Raw genomic sequence first — 20,251 nt, 5'->3', positions numbered from 1 at the left:
AGAACATGAGTGTTAAACCAACAAAAGCAGCAACTTTTGCAATAACCGCTGGCTGATCTGCCTAGCTCTCAACCTTCACCAATATCCTTCTATCACCACATAGGATACATCATGCCTGTAAGACAGACATGTCAAACACAAGGCCCGGGGGCTGGATGCGGCCTGCGAAGTGATTTCATGTGGCCTGCAAAGCCATCCTGGAAACAGTGAGGGAACGGCCCCCACTGCCTTGGCCCTGACCCAGGCCAGCCGGGAGCCAATGTACAATTTTGTGGTGGCCATCTATGCTGAAACGCATTCAGTCCATAAGCCCCCCCCCCCGCATGGCTGAATAGTGAGGCTCCTCCAGTGGATCATGCCTTGGCACTTGCCCTGGTCCCACTCCCTTCTGCCAGAGACCCCCAGATCTATCCCACTTCTGCCCAGGCCCCCACAGGCACCCTTGACGTGAACGATGTAGAGCTGGCCATACCCACCCAGTAGGCCACACCCACTCCATCCATGCCCACCCAGTAGGCCGCACCCACCCTGGCCACATCCACCCGGCCCCCCAAGGGCAACCACAATGCTGATGCGGCCCTCAGTGAAATTGAGTTTGACACCCCTGCTGTAAGACTAAGGACATCCTTCTGCTATGGCGGAAGCCTTTCCTGAGACAAGGCAAGTTGCTGGAGGAGGAAGGAAGTAAGGAAAGTACAAAATGAAGAGGAGAGCTTCACTCAGCAACATATCCTTCCATGATTTGAACATTTCTATGCTCCAGCTAGAGAGCTAGAGCACCAGTTGATGTAATGATTAAGGTAACAGGCTAGACATCATGAGACCAAGAGACACAAATCCCTTCTCAGTGACCTTCTGCCAGTCATTCTCTCTCAGTTCCAGGAAGGACACAGTGGCAAAACAATTTCCAAAAACCCTTGCCAAGAAAATTTCAGGGACTTATCCAGGCAGTAGCCAGGAGTCAATGCTAATTCAAATACACCCATGTGTCCTAGGTACAAATCTTGCCTAGATATCATTCTAGTTAGTATAATCTTTCTGAAAATTCGGTAAACACATCTCCTAATCATAATGCTGCCTGCTGATGATGCAATTACATCAGCAAGTAATCCAGCTTTAAAAGTGGTTTGCCATTTATCTTTGAAAATAACATTAACATGACAGCTTAACCAATACTATCAGTGAAAGGAAGGCAGCTGGAGCTCCCTCTTAGATTATTAATTGGATTGCTTTTAGGTTATGTCTCTCAAAAGCATAAGAAATAAATTGCAATGCCACAGTACATGGTCGAGCCATTCTATACAGGAAAAAAAACATCTTCTGACCTTTTGACTAGGAAATTAAATCTCACTGGTGACTTTATAGTCTCTGCAAATAATATCCCACATATAAGAAATCATTTAGCTTAAGTCCAGAAAAGGATATATGCATGGTTAGATCACAAAGAATTGTAAGAGAGAGAAAGAGAAAGAGAGGAGAGAGAGAGGGAGGGAGGGAGGGAGGGAGGGAGAGAGAGAGTGAGTGAGAGAGAGAGAGACGGGTTATATATTTTATATTGCAACATTATGACATATTTTAAATGTTAAAATGTACTTTGGAAAGCATAATCTTGAATATAAAAATATAACCACAATAAAAGATCAAACAAACTGCATTCTTGTAGAGAGGATACTTCACACCTGAACAGGTAACAAGAAACTGTCATAATACAAGGGTGGTATGACTATCACCATAGGCAGCCTTGTCATTTACAGCATTCTCTAAGTGGTTTATAGAGTCAGCATATTGCCCCCAACAATCTGGGTCCTCATTTTACTAACCTCGGAAGGATGGAAGCTGAGTCAACCTAAATCAACCTTGAGCCGGTCAGGATCGAACTCCTGGCAGTCAGCAGAGTCAGCCTGACTACTGCATTCTAACCACTACACCACCAGGGCTCTGCTAAAAGCCTATGCCCAGGAATCTTCTCAACTAACAGTTAGTACCTGGTTAGAGTTAGAGAAGGTCTACGGCACTCAAGTGGGATTGGATTTAGGACATTTGTGATTACGTAATGATTCTAAACTTCTCCCTTTTTTTTACTTCTCCCCGTAGTTCTGCCATTTCTTTTCTTACAGCAACTTCTAGTTTCTCAACAAGGATTTTGTTAGCTAGGGAATTCTGGGAACACATGAACAAATAGTTTCAATTATGCAATCACAGTGGCCTCCTTGAAATTTTTGTCACCTCATGCCCAGGTATACAACTGCTTCCTTCATATAAAAAAAAATTACTATCAATGGGCAGTAAAAGTGTACTTACCACAGTGATTTTTGAACCAGATAGGATTTAAATTGATGGGTGGGCTGATATTAAGGATATGGCCGATCTTACTCTTTCTCAAATAAGGAAGGCACAGTTTAGATCTGAGGATATAAACAGACACAACAAAGTATTTGGATCTCTAGTCAGATTTTACCTTTCTACCACTGCTACTACTCTTGTTCCAGGTTGGAGAAGGATGAGTTTAAATTATGCATCCTGGTTTTTAAATAAATAAATAAAGCAGATTCATGATAACTGTTATAGTTTAGTAATTAAGAGATAACCGTAAAAAGAATTGTTTTAGGAGTTCTTTCTAGGCACGAAAGTAAATAAATACAAACATTTGAGAGCAGAATGAAAACAAGGGAGCATCATTATCCATTTGTGACATCTTAAAAGCAGTACAGTTTCTCACTTCCTTCTTTCCAAATCGTCTGTTGGAATCCATGTGTAAGCAGAATCAAAGAACACCAGTAACAACTTAAGAGATCTCTCTCCCACGTAAGGAGGGTTCAATATTGCACGTATGTGAGATGTTATTTTAAGTAATTTTATTTCTGTCCGTTCACAATAAAAATGTTGCCAACATATTTAGCATGGGTCTAATATTTGACTTGCCCTAATATTCTCTGTCCATAATTGCATGAGTGCAGACTTGATCTCCTGCTTCATTTGGGAAATCAAACCTCTTCCCTTAATCTGTAACAATTTTCCTCATCCATAGCGGTAGCAACATTATATTTTTGGAAGTCATGACAAACAAACAAAAATAAAAAATAAAATAAAATAAAAATCATTGAGGCAGAAATATTAGCATTAAATAAAAGCAGGGCCTAATTGTTGGGAAAGGTCCAGTGCAAATATATGAAAAGCAAGCAAGCATATTGCAAACTTTATTTCAAGGGAAGAGAAATAACAGCCTAATGCAAATTCAGATTTTTTTCCAAAACGTTTTTAAGAAAGAGATGGACTGAATTCATACTGCCTAAACTGCATTGCTGAAAGGAACCTGAGTAAAATTGTGCTAAATTGCTTAAAGATGCTTGAGAACATTTTAGTGGATTGTATAAAATTACATTTACAGTCTCCCTCCTTTTCTCCGCAGTTTTGTTCTGCAATAACAGGAAAAAGGTCCCTTCCCCACTTAATATATTGCAAAATTAAAATAAAATTAATATTGATACTCCACAATAATAAAAGTATCCATGCTACTTTTTTTTTGCTAGTGATACAGTCTCTTTGTGATTGAACACAATCACAAAGAGAATGTATCACTAGCAAATAAAATATAACAATAAATGCCTCCCATACAGAAAAACCAAGAAGTGTGAACAAAGTATTGACTGAAATATTTTCACACAGGAAAGTTATATTTTCAAGATAATTTATTCTGAGAAACATGTAGTCAACATTGTAAAGCCACTGTTTTTCTCACTAATTATCAATGATTTATATTTCTTTCGTACAAAATCCTTTTTTTTAAAGAAACCACTTCCTTTAAGAAATGTGAAAATATGCCTTGTATATTTTGGATGTATTAAGCTAGAAAAGAGAACAAACAACAATACATTAAGGAGAAACTGTTTTTAGAAACTTAGGTAACAATGATATCTTAAGATACCATTCTGAAAGCAAGGTGTTCCTTGTATGAATAAAAGATTCCTATCTTCCTTGTAAAATGCTTCCAACACCAGTTACATTGGCAATATGTCTAATATCGTCTTTCCTTACTGGCTTTTTATTCCTCCCTGAAAATACAAAGAGATTCACTAAAACTGCAGAAGTGGTGGCAATAGACTGCAACAGAAAAGGAAAATCAGCAAAGATAACTTTCCTAGGAATCTGGATAGAACTAGGAAGGAGGAAGAGAAAAAAGCTAAGAACGGGACATATTTATTATTTGAATGGGAAATTACCAGGAATTAACAGGACTCTAAAGCAGGGCTTTTCAACCTTTTCAGCCATTGTACCACTTTTAGAATGTGGCAACATCCGAGTACCACCAGTCGCCTAGCAAGGTGTCAAAAACTTGATGACCAAAAAAAAAAAAAAAAAAAGGAAAAAAGTGATAAAGTACAGGTAGTCCTCGACTTACAACACTTCGCTTAGTGACTGTTCGAAGTTACAATGGCATTGAAAAAAGTGCCACCCAAGGCACAGCCGAGCAAGACACCTGCCTGCCCGCCCGGCCATCCTCTTCCTCCTGTCCGAGGTTTTCATTGTTGTGAGCCTTTCTGTTGAGGATTGGCAGTGGGAGTGCGGTGGGGGTGTTTGGTTTTTATTGCCCCCATCTGCTGGGTGGTTGCAGCAGGTTTTGATCACTTCATATGACCCTGGGACACTGACCGTCATAAATATGAATCAGTTGCCAAGCATCTGAATGTAAATCACAAGACCCTGGAGATGCTGTAACATTCCAGCTGATCAGCGCTTCTTCTGGGCTCAGCAGAAGCGCCAGGATCAGCGCCAAGCTCCAGCTGGAGCCTGGCACTGATCCTGGCGCTTCCGCTGAGCCCTGACAGCCCTGCAGCTCCAGCCATCTCACTCAGGCTTGTGCAGTGCTGCCACCAATTCAGCTTATTCCCCTCTCCCGCTACCACTTTTCTAGGATGGTCGCATACCACCTGCCAGGTGCCAATGTACCACAGGTGGTACCCGTACCACTGGTTGAAAAGCCCTGCTCTAAAGCACACTGGGAACTGAAAAACATCCTTTTAAAAAATCACAAGTTTTGGATTGTTGCCAAGAAAATTAAATGGATGGTTCCAATATGGAAGGCATAAGAGACTGGCAGATGAAACACAAAGAAAAAAACTTCACATTGTTAAAAGCGCTGATTTAGCAATCTGGGTAGTCACTGTTATCCAGTTGTGAAATAGAACCTTTATACCTGAAAATATTTCTACAATTCTCTTAAATCTCCATTTCATTTGTAAATTGCCTAAACTTCATGTCTGAGGGTGGAGCAAGGAAGTGTGGAAACAGTTTCTCCAAAATGTGTTTTCATTTATTTACTGCCAAAAAATATTAGTCATCTCAAAGCTGCAAGGCAAAGAGTGATGAACAAAAATTGCTAAAAATACATACAGAAACATAAAGCAATAATTTGACAGCTGTTAACCAGAAATAAGAGGGTGATTAAGAGGCCATATTGCAGAAAATTAAAAATAAAAGGCTCAAGGCAAGAAAAAATCTTCACCTGACCTCTAAAAGGCAAAACAAAGGCAACATTAGATCAACATCTCTGGGAAAAATACTGTAAACTTGATAAGAAATTACTGAAAATTCCTATCTCCATACAGTCACTTGATGCCCCTCAGCACATAGGGAGATTTGGAATAAGGACTTTAAAGATTCTAGAGCTCAAATAGAAATATATGGGAGAAGAGACATTCCTTCCAATTTCAAAGCCTCATTTAACAATTGCAATTGGGGCTGGCAATTCTGTCTCGAAGCAATGAGGCCATTAAATGAAGCATCACCTGACATGCCTGATATGTGAGTTCCATTGTAGTCAATAAGCAAATCACCACAGGTCATTATGCCTAATGTCACATGACTTATGACTTCCAGTTAGCTACCTCATTGTCTTTGCTGCTTTGAAGATAGTTTGAAGGTCACAAATGGCTACTTCGGAACTGTGGGATACATATAGTCCTCAACTTACGACAAGGGGAATCTCTTATGCATGGCCACAGGGGAGTGCTCAATGTTAGTAAGCCCAAAGTTAGTGAGCCCAAAATTTATGTTGCTAAGTAAGACAGTTGTTAAGTGAGTTTTGCCCCGTTTTATGACTTTTCTTCCTATAGTTGTTAAGTGAATCACTGTGGTTGTTCAGTTAGTAACGTGGCTGTTATAAGTGAATCCAGCTTCCCTATTGACTTTGCTGGTCAGGAAGTTACAAAAGCTGATAGCATGACTCCAGAACAGTGCAACCATTATAAATACAAGTCAGTTGCTAAGTGTCTGAGTTTTGAGCACATGATCACGGGGATGCTGCAGTGAAAACCAGACATCTGGTAAGTCACTTTTTTAATGCGCTGTAACTTTGAACGATCGTTAAAGGAACTGTTGTTAAGTCAAAGACTACCTGTACTGTGACTGTTTTAAGTATGCTCCAGTTATCAAGAATCTTAATCGCAATCACAGTTATTAAGAGCCCAAATTGCAATCACACAAGTGCAGATATGCTGCAAATGTGGTAAATTGGAAGACTAAATCTACTTTTTCAGTGCCATTATAAGTTTGACCACTTGCTCAATGAGGCTGTTATTTACTAGTTTTCTATATTGTCTTTGTCATGCCCCAGCATTTGATTTGTGGGTGTTTGTGTGGGTGTATGTGTGTGTCCCAGAACAAGAGCACGCTGGGAAGCCAGATTCCATTTCCTTTAGCATTTGGAGGGAAATAGAAATACCAGGAAAAATCCAGCCTAATCTGTGGCAATGGCTCATCTGAGGACAAAAACCACATTCCAAACACACAGCATTCCTGGTGAGATTTAGATTTATCTATATTTGCTGATTGTTATTTCCACCAGTAGCTCAATACTGCTTATTTTGTATTTTGATTTTTATTATAGATGTATTTCTATTTTTTCCCAGTTTCACCCAACTTGTTCCTTTAATAAAGCATTCAGATCTACAAACACAGTCTGTTTTATTGGAGGATAAGTGGGTTTAGCTGCATGTCAAGCTGCACACACAATAACGTGTAGTAAGGACAGAACAGTCTTCCTAGCCCTTCCTAGTTTCTGTCATCTCAACAGTTTCTCAATCCATTCATTTAATTCAGGTTCTCTCTAACCAAAAATTGAAACAGCCTCTAAAGAGCAACTGAGTCAACCAGAAACACGTTTCATTTGTAATGTGTCTCATTTAGATGCAGGGGATTAAATTGGGTACATAAATCTCAATATTTCAAAAGATGCATTATCCACAATCACTTACGTAAGGTAAGTTCCTCTTGTGTTAGCACTCATCATAAGGTCCACTTTTTTCGTAGGTGTCTCCAGCGTTCCAGTTAAAGAAATAGCACTTGCATTGTTCACAAGAACATCAATTCCTAGTTTTAAAAATAAATCAAGTTAATATCTGAGAACTCATCTTTCAATCTAGCAATTTGTCTGTTAGGCATTTATCGTTTAAATAGCTTTTAATAAATGCATACATTTAGTATATATTTCAAGACTGGACACAAGGCATTACCTCCAAATTTCTGAACAGCCAGCACTACTGCATCCGCAATTTGATCTTCTTCCCTTACATTAACAATACATGGTAAAGCCTTTCCTCCAGCTGCTTCAACTGATAAGAAAATCAATATAGTCAGTCAACTTTTTTTTTTAAAAAAAAAGAATCAACCAGCTGTAAAAAATGTAAATTTAATTGCATTTTGAAAGAAAGTCTTCAAACTCTCCAGAATTTTAATGTTACACCCCAAATTTGAAAACAAAGAAAACACAACTCTGAGATTACAGAATTCTTAGAAATTCAATTGCCATAAATCATGATTTCAGTGCTTTCCCCTTTACTTCCTCCTCTTTAGGTTATCCACAGGTTAATGCACGTCCCAAATATTAAACAGTAGTTAGCTGTATATACCATTACATGAAACAAGTCAAGTCCATGAACTACAACTGATGTATATTTATATGTATCGTTATGCTTTTCTCTTGTGAAATTGATTGCTGTATTGATGTTTCCCTGTTTGAAATTATTTGTTAATCTACCCAGAGAACTCTGGTTCTTTAGAAAATTAAAAAATACAATAAAATAATAAAATAAAACCAAGACGAAAGGTGGGAGGTGATAGAAGAAGGGAGTAACCTCCAATCTATTTACAGATTCATTGGATGAAATAGGAATTTTCAAGACCAAAGCTCTGCTTGTGGGCCTCGATGTGTTAAAGTCCAGTGAAGGTATTCAATTATCAAATTTTCAAATCAATACCTATTTTTTTGTCACTGATGAAAGCAGTTATAAGTTTCTCAGAATTGTCACCAATCTGAATAGAGAATAGGGTCTCTGCTTTACAATAAAGTAGCTTAAAAATGAAAATAGTTATACTCTCCTGAGACTAAATAGTTAAAAACTTAGGCAAGAGTTTAAACATCAAAACTCCTTACTCTATCTGTACCACAAACAGTTCAGAGATTTCATTCACTCCAGATGTAACTCAACACAATATTGCTTGAGAAATGCATTTCCAATGTTGTGTTTGGCCTATAGGACAAATGCTTTGTTTTTCTTGTTAGATTCATTAAAGGATTTGTGTGTGTGTGTGTGTGTGTGTGTGTGTGTGTGTGTGTGTGTGTGTAAATTCCTGGTCTTGGAAATCTGAACAATGACCCACTTATTGATGAACATCAGTTTGCTTTCTTCCAGACAACTCATAATCTCAAGATGGTCCTGTTGCTGCTTGGTAACCATGTTTTGTGTTTAGTATCTTAGCTTATCTTAAAACCTTCTATCTTTGATAACTGCTTCCTTTGTTTGTAAAGCATGAACTCCTTATCTTTTTTGCTCATAAATATTTGTGATCCCTGGTTTCTTGTGGTTTGGCTTATGTTTGCTTTCTCTGATCCCTTTAGCCCATTTTGATTCAGATTTGGAATGTGGAAATGTTGGTTTCCCATATTTCTTGTAGTTGGCAGCCCTCAGGCCTGACAGAGGAGGTACATAAGCCTTGTGATCTGCTAAAGCAACAGTTCTCAACCTGTGGGTCGTGACCCTTTTGGGGGTTGAACGACCCTTTCACAGGGGTCGCCTAAGACCATCGGAAAACACATTTCCGATGGTCTTAGGAACCGAGACACCACTCCGTATCCGTCTCCGCACGGCCTCTTCCGTCATTTGCAGAGAGAGAGAGAGGCACTTTCGCTTCCCTTCTCTCTCTCTCTCTCAGGCAGACTTATCTCCTGCAGGGCTCCTGATTGGCCCTGCGCCCGGGTGCCCCACCCCCTGGGAGAAGCACAGCCAGAGCCTCGTGGCCTTGGAGCTGCCCGGGGAAGCCCTGGGATCCCTGCTGGGAGCGGCCCACTGGAGACTCCGCTGAGTGGGCCAGCCCTCCCCAAGCCGCAGCCCAAGGGAGACCAGCTGCTGCAATCCCTAGCCAGCCCAACTATTGGACCCGCTGGCCAGGAAGGCGCACCGGAGTCCAGGCTGCTGGGAAGGAAAGAGGAGATTCAGCAAAGGTAGGAGAGGAGAGCTGCCTCCTGGGGCCCAGCGCTGGTGGCGGCTTCCTTGCCATCCTCTTCCTCCTCCCCTTCTTTCTCCTACTGCCCCCAAGGCAGCTCGAGCGGGCGCCGGGGCAAGAGGGGTGCCTGGGGGGGAGCAGCTGGGCTGGTGGAGGGGCTGGTGGACCGCACGGCACCAGCCCCACCGCGGCTCCATCGGATGGGTGGAGGGCGAGGCCGAGCAGCGCAGGGGCAGTGGGGATGGCAGCAGTGGTTTTCTCGCTCTTCTCCTCTCCTTCTTCCTCCTGCTGCCCCCAAAGTGGCACGGGCTCGTGTCGGGATGAAGAGGGGTGCCTGGGGGGGAGCAGCCGGGCTGGCAAAGGGGCTGATGGGCCGTGTGGCACCAGCCCCCACCGTGGCTCCATGAATGGACGGAGGACAAGGACGGGCAGCGCAGGGGCAGCGGGAATTCCTGATGATGCAGCAGCGGCTGCTGCTGCAGCCACTACCTCCCATCCTGCTCCCCCTCCCCACCCGTTCAGCTGAGGACACAGCGGAGGCCAGGCTGGGGGCGGCGGGGACCCCCGACGATGCTGCCGTAAGAGAGAGAGAGAAAGAGAGGAAAGAGAGAGAAACAGAGGAAAAGAGAGGAAAGAGAGAGAGAAAGAGAAAGAGAGGGGAAAGAGAGAAAGAGAAAGGGAGGAAACAGAGAAAGAGAGAAAGAGAGGAAAGAGAGAAAAAGAGAGGAAAGAGAGAGAGAGAAACGGGGAGAAGAAAGAAAAAGAGGAAAGAGGGAAAGAGAAGAAAGAGGGAGAGAGAGAAGAGAGAGAGGAAAGAGAAAGAGAAGAAAGAGAGAGGAAAGAGAAACAGAAAGAGAGGAAAGAGAGAAAGAGAAAGAGGGAGGAAAGAGAGAGAGAAAGAGGAAAGAGAGAGAAGAGAGAGAGGAAAGAGAAAGAGAAGAAAGAAAGAGAGAAAGAGGGAGAGGAATGGCGCTTCTCCAACCAGGCTGGGCAGAGCCGGCGGAGCAACCTTCCTGCCCCCCCCTCCCCGGCCAGCTGGATGGGGGGTTGGGGGTCACCACAACATGAGGAACTGTATTAAAGGGTCGCGGCATTAGGAAGGTTGAGAACCACTGTGCTAAAGGCTCCTACTTTGAGCAACTCCTTATTTTGCTTGACAGCAACATAATTCTTTCCAGATTCTACTTCTATGCTACACTTAGGCTTCTAATTCTGTTTAGATTTTATCAAGTGTGTGCACACTAGGTTATCTTGCATCCAGCTAAAGGGATCTTTAATTAGCATTTTTATTCAGAATCTCTACTCATTCTTTATTCTGTAAAAAAAAAAAAGTGCCCTTCTCACCGCTATGGATGGTATGTGTCTTCCTCAATCTCAAATCCTCTACCAGGGACCAGGGAATTTGAGAGTTTTGTGTAGTATCTTAGCTGTTCCTAACACTGCGCTCTTCTGGACAGAGATCTCTAGTGTTCTTCTTGGGATCTGTTGGAATTACTTTCACAGCTAAAAGTCACAGGCCTAAGTGTTCCTACCATCACTGAAACCACTTTAGCCTTGACTTTCCATGCCCTCTCAAATTTTTTCTTCAGGTCCTGGTAGTTCTCCGGCTTCTCATGCTCCTTTCTAATGCTACTGTCACTTGGCAATACAACATCTGTCACTACCACAGTCGCCTGGTTCTTGTTATTCTTTCTCCCACAGCGTGTATGTTGTGTGTGTGCTGTGTGTGCATATAGAGAGAGCATTGTCAAGTGACAGATATATGAATAACAAGGACGAGAAGGGGGGTGTATGTCAAAAAACTATGTTCATTAGAAAAGGAATCACTTTTCCTTTGCATATTCAAAGTTAATAAACATGATTACTTTAAAGTTAATCACAAGCTTAGTTATAACTCATCATGATATGGCCAAACCCGTGAAAAATTGTAATTTGCAGTTATGTATAGGGATCTTTTCTAGATATTGTGTAAGTATCCCTTTATGACTTATTTGGGGTTTATTATTCCTAGTCCTGCCTGATTGAGTTGTTGCAATGTGCATTGTATGCATGCCTTTTGTCTATAACTACTTGGGACAAAGAAATTTCAGTATCCTATTCCTAGCATAAATCCTTACTGTACATTTTGCTATGTTGTTAATACAGTTTTAATAAAGTGACCTGTATTGTTTGTATGCTTATCTTGTTAAATGTATCGATATTCATCAAATGTATTTAGCCTTTGCACCTATTGCCTAAAGTTATGTTAGCAGGAAAAAAAATTTAATTCTAATAGAGATAATCTCAAGGTCATCCTTTGGTCATCCAAAGGTTTACACCTGCGAACTCCTCAGTGCAACACCTTAAGCATAAATCCACACTTTGTTCTTTGTTCTAGATCAATAAAACTTATTGCACAATTACAATTTAAGAATTGTTTAGGCAGGGAGAATAGAGCGGAGGGAAGAATGGCTTTGAGTTATAACACAGCATTCAACTCTGGGTTGATTTAAGCAGAAGAATGTAAACATGAAAATGCCCCTTGAGGAAGCAACAGAATTGAAACAGATTAGCCATGTCTGTCTATCTGTCAATTCAGTTGAAAGATCAAATTCCCAAATGATTTGGAGATTATACCAAATAGCGGAACTCAGATCGCCCATGTCTCTTTCTCAAGGCTTACTTTCTTCTGCAGCAGTATAAATTGTTCCTGGGAGTGTGCGATGTGGTACACCCGTTTTAGCAGCTATAACAACATTTGCCCCATCCTTTGCTGCTTTCAAGGCAATCGCTTTTCCAATGCCACGGCTTGCACCAGTTATAAAGAGAGTGCATCCAGCCAACTTCCTAAAAAAAATAAAAGAAAGAAAAATAGAAAATCAGAAATGAAAGACGGATATACCCATGCAAGCAGGAAAAAAAATCATTTAAACATTAGAAAAATAGAGAATCTTAAATCTCAGTTGCTTCAAGTTGGTACATATCTGAAAATTTAAATTTCGCAACTAGATTCAAATCCAGTAACTGGGAATATTGTACTGCATGTCTGAGAACTTCACGTAGGCGTCAGGAAGGGCATCCAGCCAGTAAATGCATTTATTGCATGAATTGGGTAAATGTGCATATTTTCTTGGATTTTTGGCATTAACTACATGGCAAAGAAAACTGATAGCGTAATTTCCAGTAATATTTTCAGGACAATGTATTAATTTCACCCCAGGAACATCACCAATTCAAACTTATCCCAATAGATTCAATTCAAACTCATCCCAATTTTGTCATTGGACCATCTAATTCAGCTCTGTCTACTTTGACTGACATGTGCTCTCCTAGTTTTTTACATACAGCTTTTCCCAATCTTACTTAGCAATATTAAAAATTGAATCTGAGACCTTTTGCATGCAAAATATATGGTTGACTTCTTAGACATAAGGAGATCTTTGCTTCAATCCTAAACCCAAGAAATCATAGGAATTGTTTGGGGCCTTAGAAACAGTACCAAGAATAATGAGCATGAATGTACATATGCACTGCTAGAAGCCAAATGTCAAAAAGATCTAGGATTGAAAATTAATCTTCCTATGAATCTGCTTCTCATTTGCACTTACACATAGTATCTTCTATTTTCACCAAATGTCAAACTATTCTTTATTTCTGCTCCTCCCACCCCAAATGCACAGGTAGCTCACAGATAACTGTTTTAGGAGGGGGGAAAAACCCTCAAACTTTCTTCTGATTAAGGTAACTAGGATGCTTGAAACCTTCTGGACAGGCAGATATCAGGCAGATATTAGGGCTATGCTCTCTTCAAACACTTACACTTCATTTATTCAAAAACATTCTTCCTTTAAGTCCTGAGCTCCTTTCTCCTAGAGCCAGCTTTATAGTATGGATGATAATATCATTTTACTCCTTAAAAAAGTAAAGGCTATCCCAGTGCTATCAGGATCAATTTAACATACTGCAAGTTAAAATATAGTTTACTATAAAATCATAAAGAATAACTGTGTGGTCACTAAATGCTGACACCAACTTGACACCATGAGACTTGGTGGTGCAGTGGTTAGAATGCAGTGTTGCAAGCTAATTCTGCCCGCAGCCTGGAGTTCGATCCTGACAGGCTCAAGGTTGACTTAGCCTTCCATCCTTCCGAGGTTGATGAAATGAGGACCCAGATTGTTGGGGGCAATATGTAAAGTGTTTACAGAGGGCTGTAAAGCACTATGAAGCAGTACATACTGTAAGTCTAAGTGATATTCCTATTGCTTTGAGGAAAGCTCAAAGAAACCATCATTAAGAGCAACCCTAACTCTGAGAATAAGTTCTTAAGAGTAACCTAACTCTATAACTTTAACTAAAACTAAGTAATCCCTATCAATGGAAGGAAGAGATGAGCTTAAACTGAAACAGAACGTATGCACAAGACATTCACAGTGCTGAAAAGGAATGTAATCTCAGTGTGCTCCATTAACTCTCATAAACAAAAGATAAAATTATTGGAGGGCTATAAATAAGTTCTAGCCTGGGAACAATTTGTCAAAACTCCTGTACCTGTAGTTATGAATGCAAAGAAATGCAAAACGTGACTGACTCCCTGAAACAGCATGTACAAACTACACATCTTTGAAAATACTGTAGAGACCATATGTGCATTACACAGGAATTTTTCAGAACAATAACTATTTTTACCGTATAACTTTTTTTTAAAAAAAGGCTTATTTTTGATGTCCATAGATTTTTGAACAGTTTCTTTATTTAATAAGACTTGATTAGAGAAACATTAACAAGACTTAATAAGTAATTTTATTTCAGTGCGTTTGCAATAAAACTGCAATAAAATAAAACAAGATAAATAGATTAAAAAATATTTCTTTTATAGTTTCATTTTGCTCAAGGCATCCAACCATGAGTGATAATAAAAAGCAGTAGAGATTAATTACACTGACTTTTTTTATGTAAGGAGAAAGCATGTGGGATTTTGGATGACTGTCTACATACAATGTCATCTTCACTGTTTAAGTGAGAAAAATCTCGAAGCTGCCAAAAAAAGGAGAGACCTGCAACTATAAGTTACTCTCCCTCACCACATCAAACCTTTACCCTCTGTCACCAATGAATAGGCATAAATAGGTTTTCATTAAAAATAGTAGATTTGAGCAACAGATTATCAATGAAAATATTGTAGGATTTGCTTCTACAATAAACCCCCCTTTCTTCACTGAAGTGGATTACTTATTTCAGCAGAACACAATCCATCCACAAAAGCATCTATCTTGGGGCCAATGATAAAACATATAAGAAAATAATTTAAATGTTGTTTAAATTATTATTATTAAATGTCCAAAGAAGTTGTTTGCCCGAGTTTTAATGAGTGGAACAATATCCTTAATGATCCAATACAAGGAAGGATTTCCCTTATTGAAACAAAAGTGATGCATTATTAAAAACTTAGAAACAGTTTTCAAACTTTTTTTTAAAAAAGTGGGAAATTAACTCTAAATGCTGACTAGTCTATGTGACTTCATACAGAAGAATTTTAGAACTAGAGAGGGAGCTAATCCACCCAGTTGCCAGGAGTCAAGACTGATTTGAAGGTACACACAAACACACATTTTAAAACCAATAATATACTAAAAGTGTTTATTTGATGGAATAGATGGACTTGTCACTGCCAGAACGTATGTTTATTTATTGGGTCAATTTATGCAATCGTATGTCTCACATATATGACTCTGGGCAGGCCCCAACAATAAAAACATCAGCAGATGAAGCAAAATATAAGCAAAAACAGCCAAAACATATAAAACCATAGTGTCTTCTGGAAGTTCATTTTCGGTGCTCCAGAGCAAAATAAAGGGAAACAGCTATTTCATTTTTGCTACAGCAAAGTTCGTAAGGAATATCAAGTCAAACCTTGAAAAGAAAAATTAAAAAAATGACAAATCCCAAGCAGAAACAAAAAAAAGCACTATCTCCAACTCATTTTCTTACCAGCACTCTCACTACCTAAAAGTAATACTGGTACCGGTGACCTGAGGAAAGCACAATATGAATTCAGAAGCAATACCTTCTTCTTTAAAACTTAGAGAGATTCCCCCTTCTTTCTTTACAATGTTTTATCCAAACAGCCAATTCTGAATCCATCTCCTCTTTCCCTGCCTCTTGAACTAGGAAAGGTGAAATGTGAGGGGTTTTTTTTTTTCAAATTACATTTCTGCTTTGGGGTTACATTTCTTTTATCTGATCATTACTTTACTATTTCAACTCTTCCTTAAGGTTATTTTTATAGTCCATTACATGAGGCTTTAAACAAGCAGAAAGGATAGGGATCTAAAACAGGGCTTTTCAACCAGTGGTACGGGTACCACCTGTGGTACATTGGCACCTGACAGGTGGTAAGTAACCATCCTAGAAAAGTGGTAGTGGGGAAGGGGAATGAGCTGAACTGGTGGCAGCACCGCACAAGCCTGAGTGAGATGGCTGGAGCTGCAGGGCTCAGCGGAAGCGCTAGGATCAGTGCTGCTTTCCAGCTGATTGGCGCTTCTTCGGGGCTGTCAGGGCTCAGTGGAAGCGCCAGGATCAGCACCAGGCTCCACCTGGAGCTCAGCGCTGATCCTGGCGCTTCTGCTGAGCCCAGAAGAAGCGCCAATCAGCTGGAATTTTGCAGCATCTCCAGGGTCTTGTGATTTACATTCAGATGCTTGGCAACTGATTCATATTTATGACGGTCACAGTGTCCAATCCTCAACAGAAATGCTCACAACAATGAAAACCTTGGACAGGAGGAAGAGCACCACTGGGCGGGCAGGCAGGTGTCTTTTTCAGCTGTGGCTTGGGTGGGGGCACTTTTTTTAGTGCCATTGTAACTTCGAACAGTCACTGAGTGAATTGTTGTAAGTCGAGGACTACTTGTATTTTATCACTTTTTTCCTTTTTTTGTCACCACGTTTTTGTTTGACATCTTGCTGGGCGACGTGGTACTCAGATATTGCCATATCCTAAAAGTGGTACAATGGGTGAAAAGGTTGAAAAGCCCTGCTCTAAAACACAGATTGTCAAACTCACAAGTACCCTGTCCATTTCATCAGAACCAACCAGTTCAGACTCATTCCAGATAGCTGGAAAGACCTCATTTCAGGCAATTCAGTCCAACTCTGAACAAATCCAAGTGATTTTATTTGAGAGATGCCTAGAATAATCCTTACGATGGTCCCAAAACTTTCACTGCCCAGGAATGATTGGATCACTTTGATCAGGATCACAGACTAGTTATCCACAGGTGCCCTTGTTGCCTAAGAAAGACCTTTGCTGTTTGTTTTCCTCCAGCGAGCATGACTGCGCAGAGAATCCTTGAAGGGCAATACAACCCAAGTGGTGAGTAAGGCCTCAATCATCCCAGGAATAAACCCAAGCTTTCTCCGGAACCCTGTAGGGTGTCTGTCATGGACAAATCAAATAGGTATGCGTCTCTGCAGAGATGTACAATCTCAGAAAACTCCAATCCCAACAAGAAACAATATTTTCACAAGGGATAAATAATATCTTCCAAATCCAGATCACAATGGCACTACTACAAGAAAAAAAACCAAGTCCAATGTGTAGCAGGTCTAGGGCAACTCACCGTGGCCAACTCACCATAGCCCAACTTACAGCATCCAGCTCTCAGTGGGACAGCTTACCATGGCCAACTCGCCATGGGACTATTTGCCGTGGAACAAGAGTTACACTAATATCGAAGAGGTGTTGGAATGGAATCCCTAAAGAAAGGGTGCCAAAGGAGGGACAAAATGAAATGTGAATGAGAAAAATTAAAATCATTTAAAATTATTTTAATTAATTGGAATTGTTGAATTGTCCTGCAGCAATTTGGCTGTGGCAAGTTGTTCCATGGCAAGTTAGATGTGACGAGTTGACCCATTACATGTGTGGCAACCCCCCCTTCTCTAGCCAGAAGCTGGCTAAAGATAGCTTGACTCAGTCCATGGTTGCCATCAACTCCTGAGCAGCCTCCAAGTCTGCACCCAGGAACAAATTAAAGTCCCCCAGAACCATAAGTTGGGGAAACTCCTCTACCTGATCACAAACCTTAGCAGCTCAGGTAGAGAGGTTGCCATATAGCAGGAAGGCTGGTACATGAGCAACAGTCCCTTCTAAGTTCTGCAGCTGAATACTTCACAATAGGGTCTCACTACCAAGCTACCTGTTGAGCAGCACCCCTAGAAGCCACCAGGATCTTGTGGATAACAATGGATATATTGCCAGCCCAGGGTTCACATACATGAAACCCAGTGGGGGTAACCTCTCCCTCCGTGCCCAGCCAGGTTTGAGAAATGCAAGCAAAGGCAGCCTTCTTTTCCTTGATTAGATGGGGATGAGGGAATCATGGTAAAGGTTGACCAATATTAAGCAGCAGCAGTTAGAAAACAGAGAGCACCCAAATCTCCAATTCAACATCATTGCCAACTCCACAAATAGAGGACAGGAATACTTCAATGCTGTTCTACTCAGGTCTAAAGTGGCAGGTGGAATTGACAAGATGGCTACAGTTCATGGGGCCAGACTAACGGCAGCTCTTTGACAGACAAGTCTTTGCACTGTAGTAAAACTGATAATTACTGTGAGGGCTGAAATAGTTGGATCCAATTTATTTTGTGTTGGACCAGTTTACAATGAACTTTGTACAACACTTAGTAATACTGAAAACTCATACCTAGAATTGAGTTTAATTACAGCAAGGAGTAGGAGGAGAAAATACGTTAAGGGCAGCTGCTCATGCAACATATTTCAAGGAAGCTATTTCCCAAGGGAAAATAGTTTTGCTCTTAATTAAAAACAACTAAAGTACATCTAAGAGATCATAGCTTAGATAGGTTACAAGACAGAAAAAAAGACAGAAACAGTCCCTGAAATCAGGGATTGCTTTTACTTTTCACATATTTCATTCACAGCAGAAGGATAATTTCTTAATCTTCATTTAACTGAATATTTCAGAAGTGTTCCAGAAAATTTGCAAGTCTCCGCATGATGTCTACCATAATAGTATTTTAAAAAACCTGCTCTCCTACTGTACTTGTTTTAGAGGACTCCTATGTCAAAGTATTTACAAACATCTTCCTTGCTGCTCAAGAAACTTCATTCCACACCAGATTTTAATTCTTTGAAAATTAATGTTTTTAACTGAACAGAAGCTAGCATGCTGCTAAGCAAAATGCCCTCCTACATATTTTTACTCCCAAGAACGCCTTTGATGGACTCATAGGTGGTTGGCTCAAGTTTAGTACTTGTTAGAACCGTGTTTATCAGCTCCCCAAAAGGAAAGTAAACTGAGATAATAAAGAACATATCTGAAAGACTAGAACCCATGAGGGAGAACAACTTCATCTGTCTGCTTTCTGGTAAGTGGCCATTTGTGAAATCCTGAATCTCCATATAATGTGGAATGCCCACAACATGTCCTCACAATTTATAAGCACTTAGCTCATAAAGGTTGGCCTATTTTATCTTAGAGCCCTCACCAAATTTACTAAAGACATTCTTCAAGGAGCAAAGAGCCCAAGAGCAAAGCTGTATTTTCATACTAATAGAACATGTATGCGGGCATTCAGCCCTGAAAGACACAAGAACTGTATACCCTGCTCAATCCATGCCGTCTTTCACACTCTGAGTAAAAAAACCTGAAGAAAGATCATTAAGTTTGAGGAAGCATCCCAGAAAGGTCTTGACATGGCTGCTTTGAAAGCCCCTTGTTTATTGAGATCACTAATGAAACAAACTAGCTGGGTACATACACACCTGTGGAAACAACTGAGGAAAGACTCTGAACTATCCCCCCTCTGAGCTTTCCAGAAATTACAAAGGCTTTAACATATCAAGAACTGCTTTGCTTCCCATACACCTGTTTTACAAAGCCACCCTTTAAAATGCCTTGTGCAGCCCAAGAAAATTATTTGGGTGAACACAATTACAGATCTCCGTTCTACATTCATCCTAACAATCCATCAAAATCAGCCACATCAGAGGCTTTCTTACTAACTAAACCGTTCGCTGTATATGCAAACAATTTTAACTTTTTACTTTTTACTTTAAGTGATTGTTTTCTTTTAATAAAAAAAACTTTTGTGTGCATTAGAATATGACAGTAGTTTTAGCTCAGATTAAAAGTTCCTCTACAATGCTACCATAACAGGTTTCCAACATAACTAGCCAGCCAATAGTCCAAGATGTAAAGTTTGTAATGGTTTCCAGATAAGAGTTATACTAGGCTATTGCATCACAACCAAAAATCCTGACCTCTCTTCTAAAACAAATCACATCAGCTCTCATGGATCTACCTACGCGATGATGAGAATATGAAGTGTCACGTACCTTGTTGGCTCTAGAAGTTTCTCTACAGAATTTCAGCAAATCAAGCTGTTGTCGGAAGTAGGTCAGGTTGGCCAATTGTCACCCTTATCCCCAAGCTCCTTGAAAACCACTTTCACCCAGAGATCGGAAGCCCCGGGGATCACCTCTCAGGCACAGCAAGTCCCGAAGGAAGAGGAACGACCCCTGATCGTGATTTCTACTTACCCCGTGTTGGGCAGCATGGCCAGGTCCGACGAAGGTAAAGCGGGGACCGCCGGGCAGATTTCAGGCCCGGATGGGACGGGACAGCGCCTTGGTGCCTCGCAAGGCCGCTCAGATTCCTGCACTTGCTTGGAATCTTCAGCTAGACTAGAGCAAAGGGCGCAACAATCGAAATCGATTCCCTCGGGCCCCGCCCCTTTCGCTT

The 20,251-nt window shown here is 40.6% G+C and overlaps 1 protein-coding gene across 1 annotated transcript in view; it reads right to left on the bottom strand.

The window, feature by feature from the left end:
- The window catches only part of HSDL2 (hydroxysteroid dehydrogenase like 2), a 38,505-nt gene extending 18,254 nt beyond the window's left edge, over positions 1-20,251 (bottom strand). Inside the window, exons 1-5 of the mRNA XM_039334421.1 lie at positions 20,050-20,251; positions 12,164-12,327; positions 7,512-7,610; positions 7,254-7,368; positions 2,302-2,405 (exon numbers count right to left, since the gene is read on the bottom strand). Coding sequence (XP_039190355.1) covers positions 2,302-2,405; positions 7,254-7,368; positions 7,512-7,610; positions 12,164-12,327; positions 20,050-20,066 — 499 coding nt within the window. The 5' untranslated portion in view covers positions 20,067-20,251. The remainder of the gene's footprint in view (positions 1-2,301; positions 2,406-7,253; positions 7,369-7,511; positions 7,611-12,163; positions 12,328-20,049) is intronic.

The sequence above is a fragment of the Crotalus tigris genome, unplaced genomic scaffold, assembly GCF_016545835.1.
Source record: "Crotalus tigris isolate CLP2741 ecotype Arizona unplaced genomic scaffold, ASM1654583v1 scf7180000017630.2799268, whole genome shotgun sequence".
Taxonomy (NCBI): domain Eukaryota; kingdom Metazoa; phylum Chordata; class Lepidosauria; order Squamata; family Viperidae; genus Crotalus; species Crotalus tigris.
This window is presented reverse-complemented; position numbering and strand designations above follow the sequence as displayed.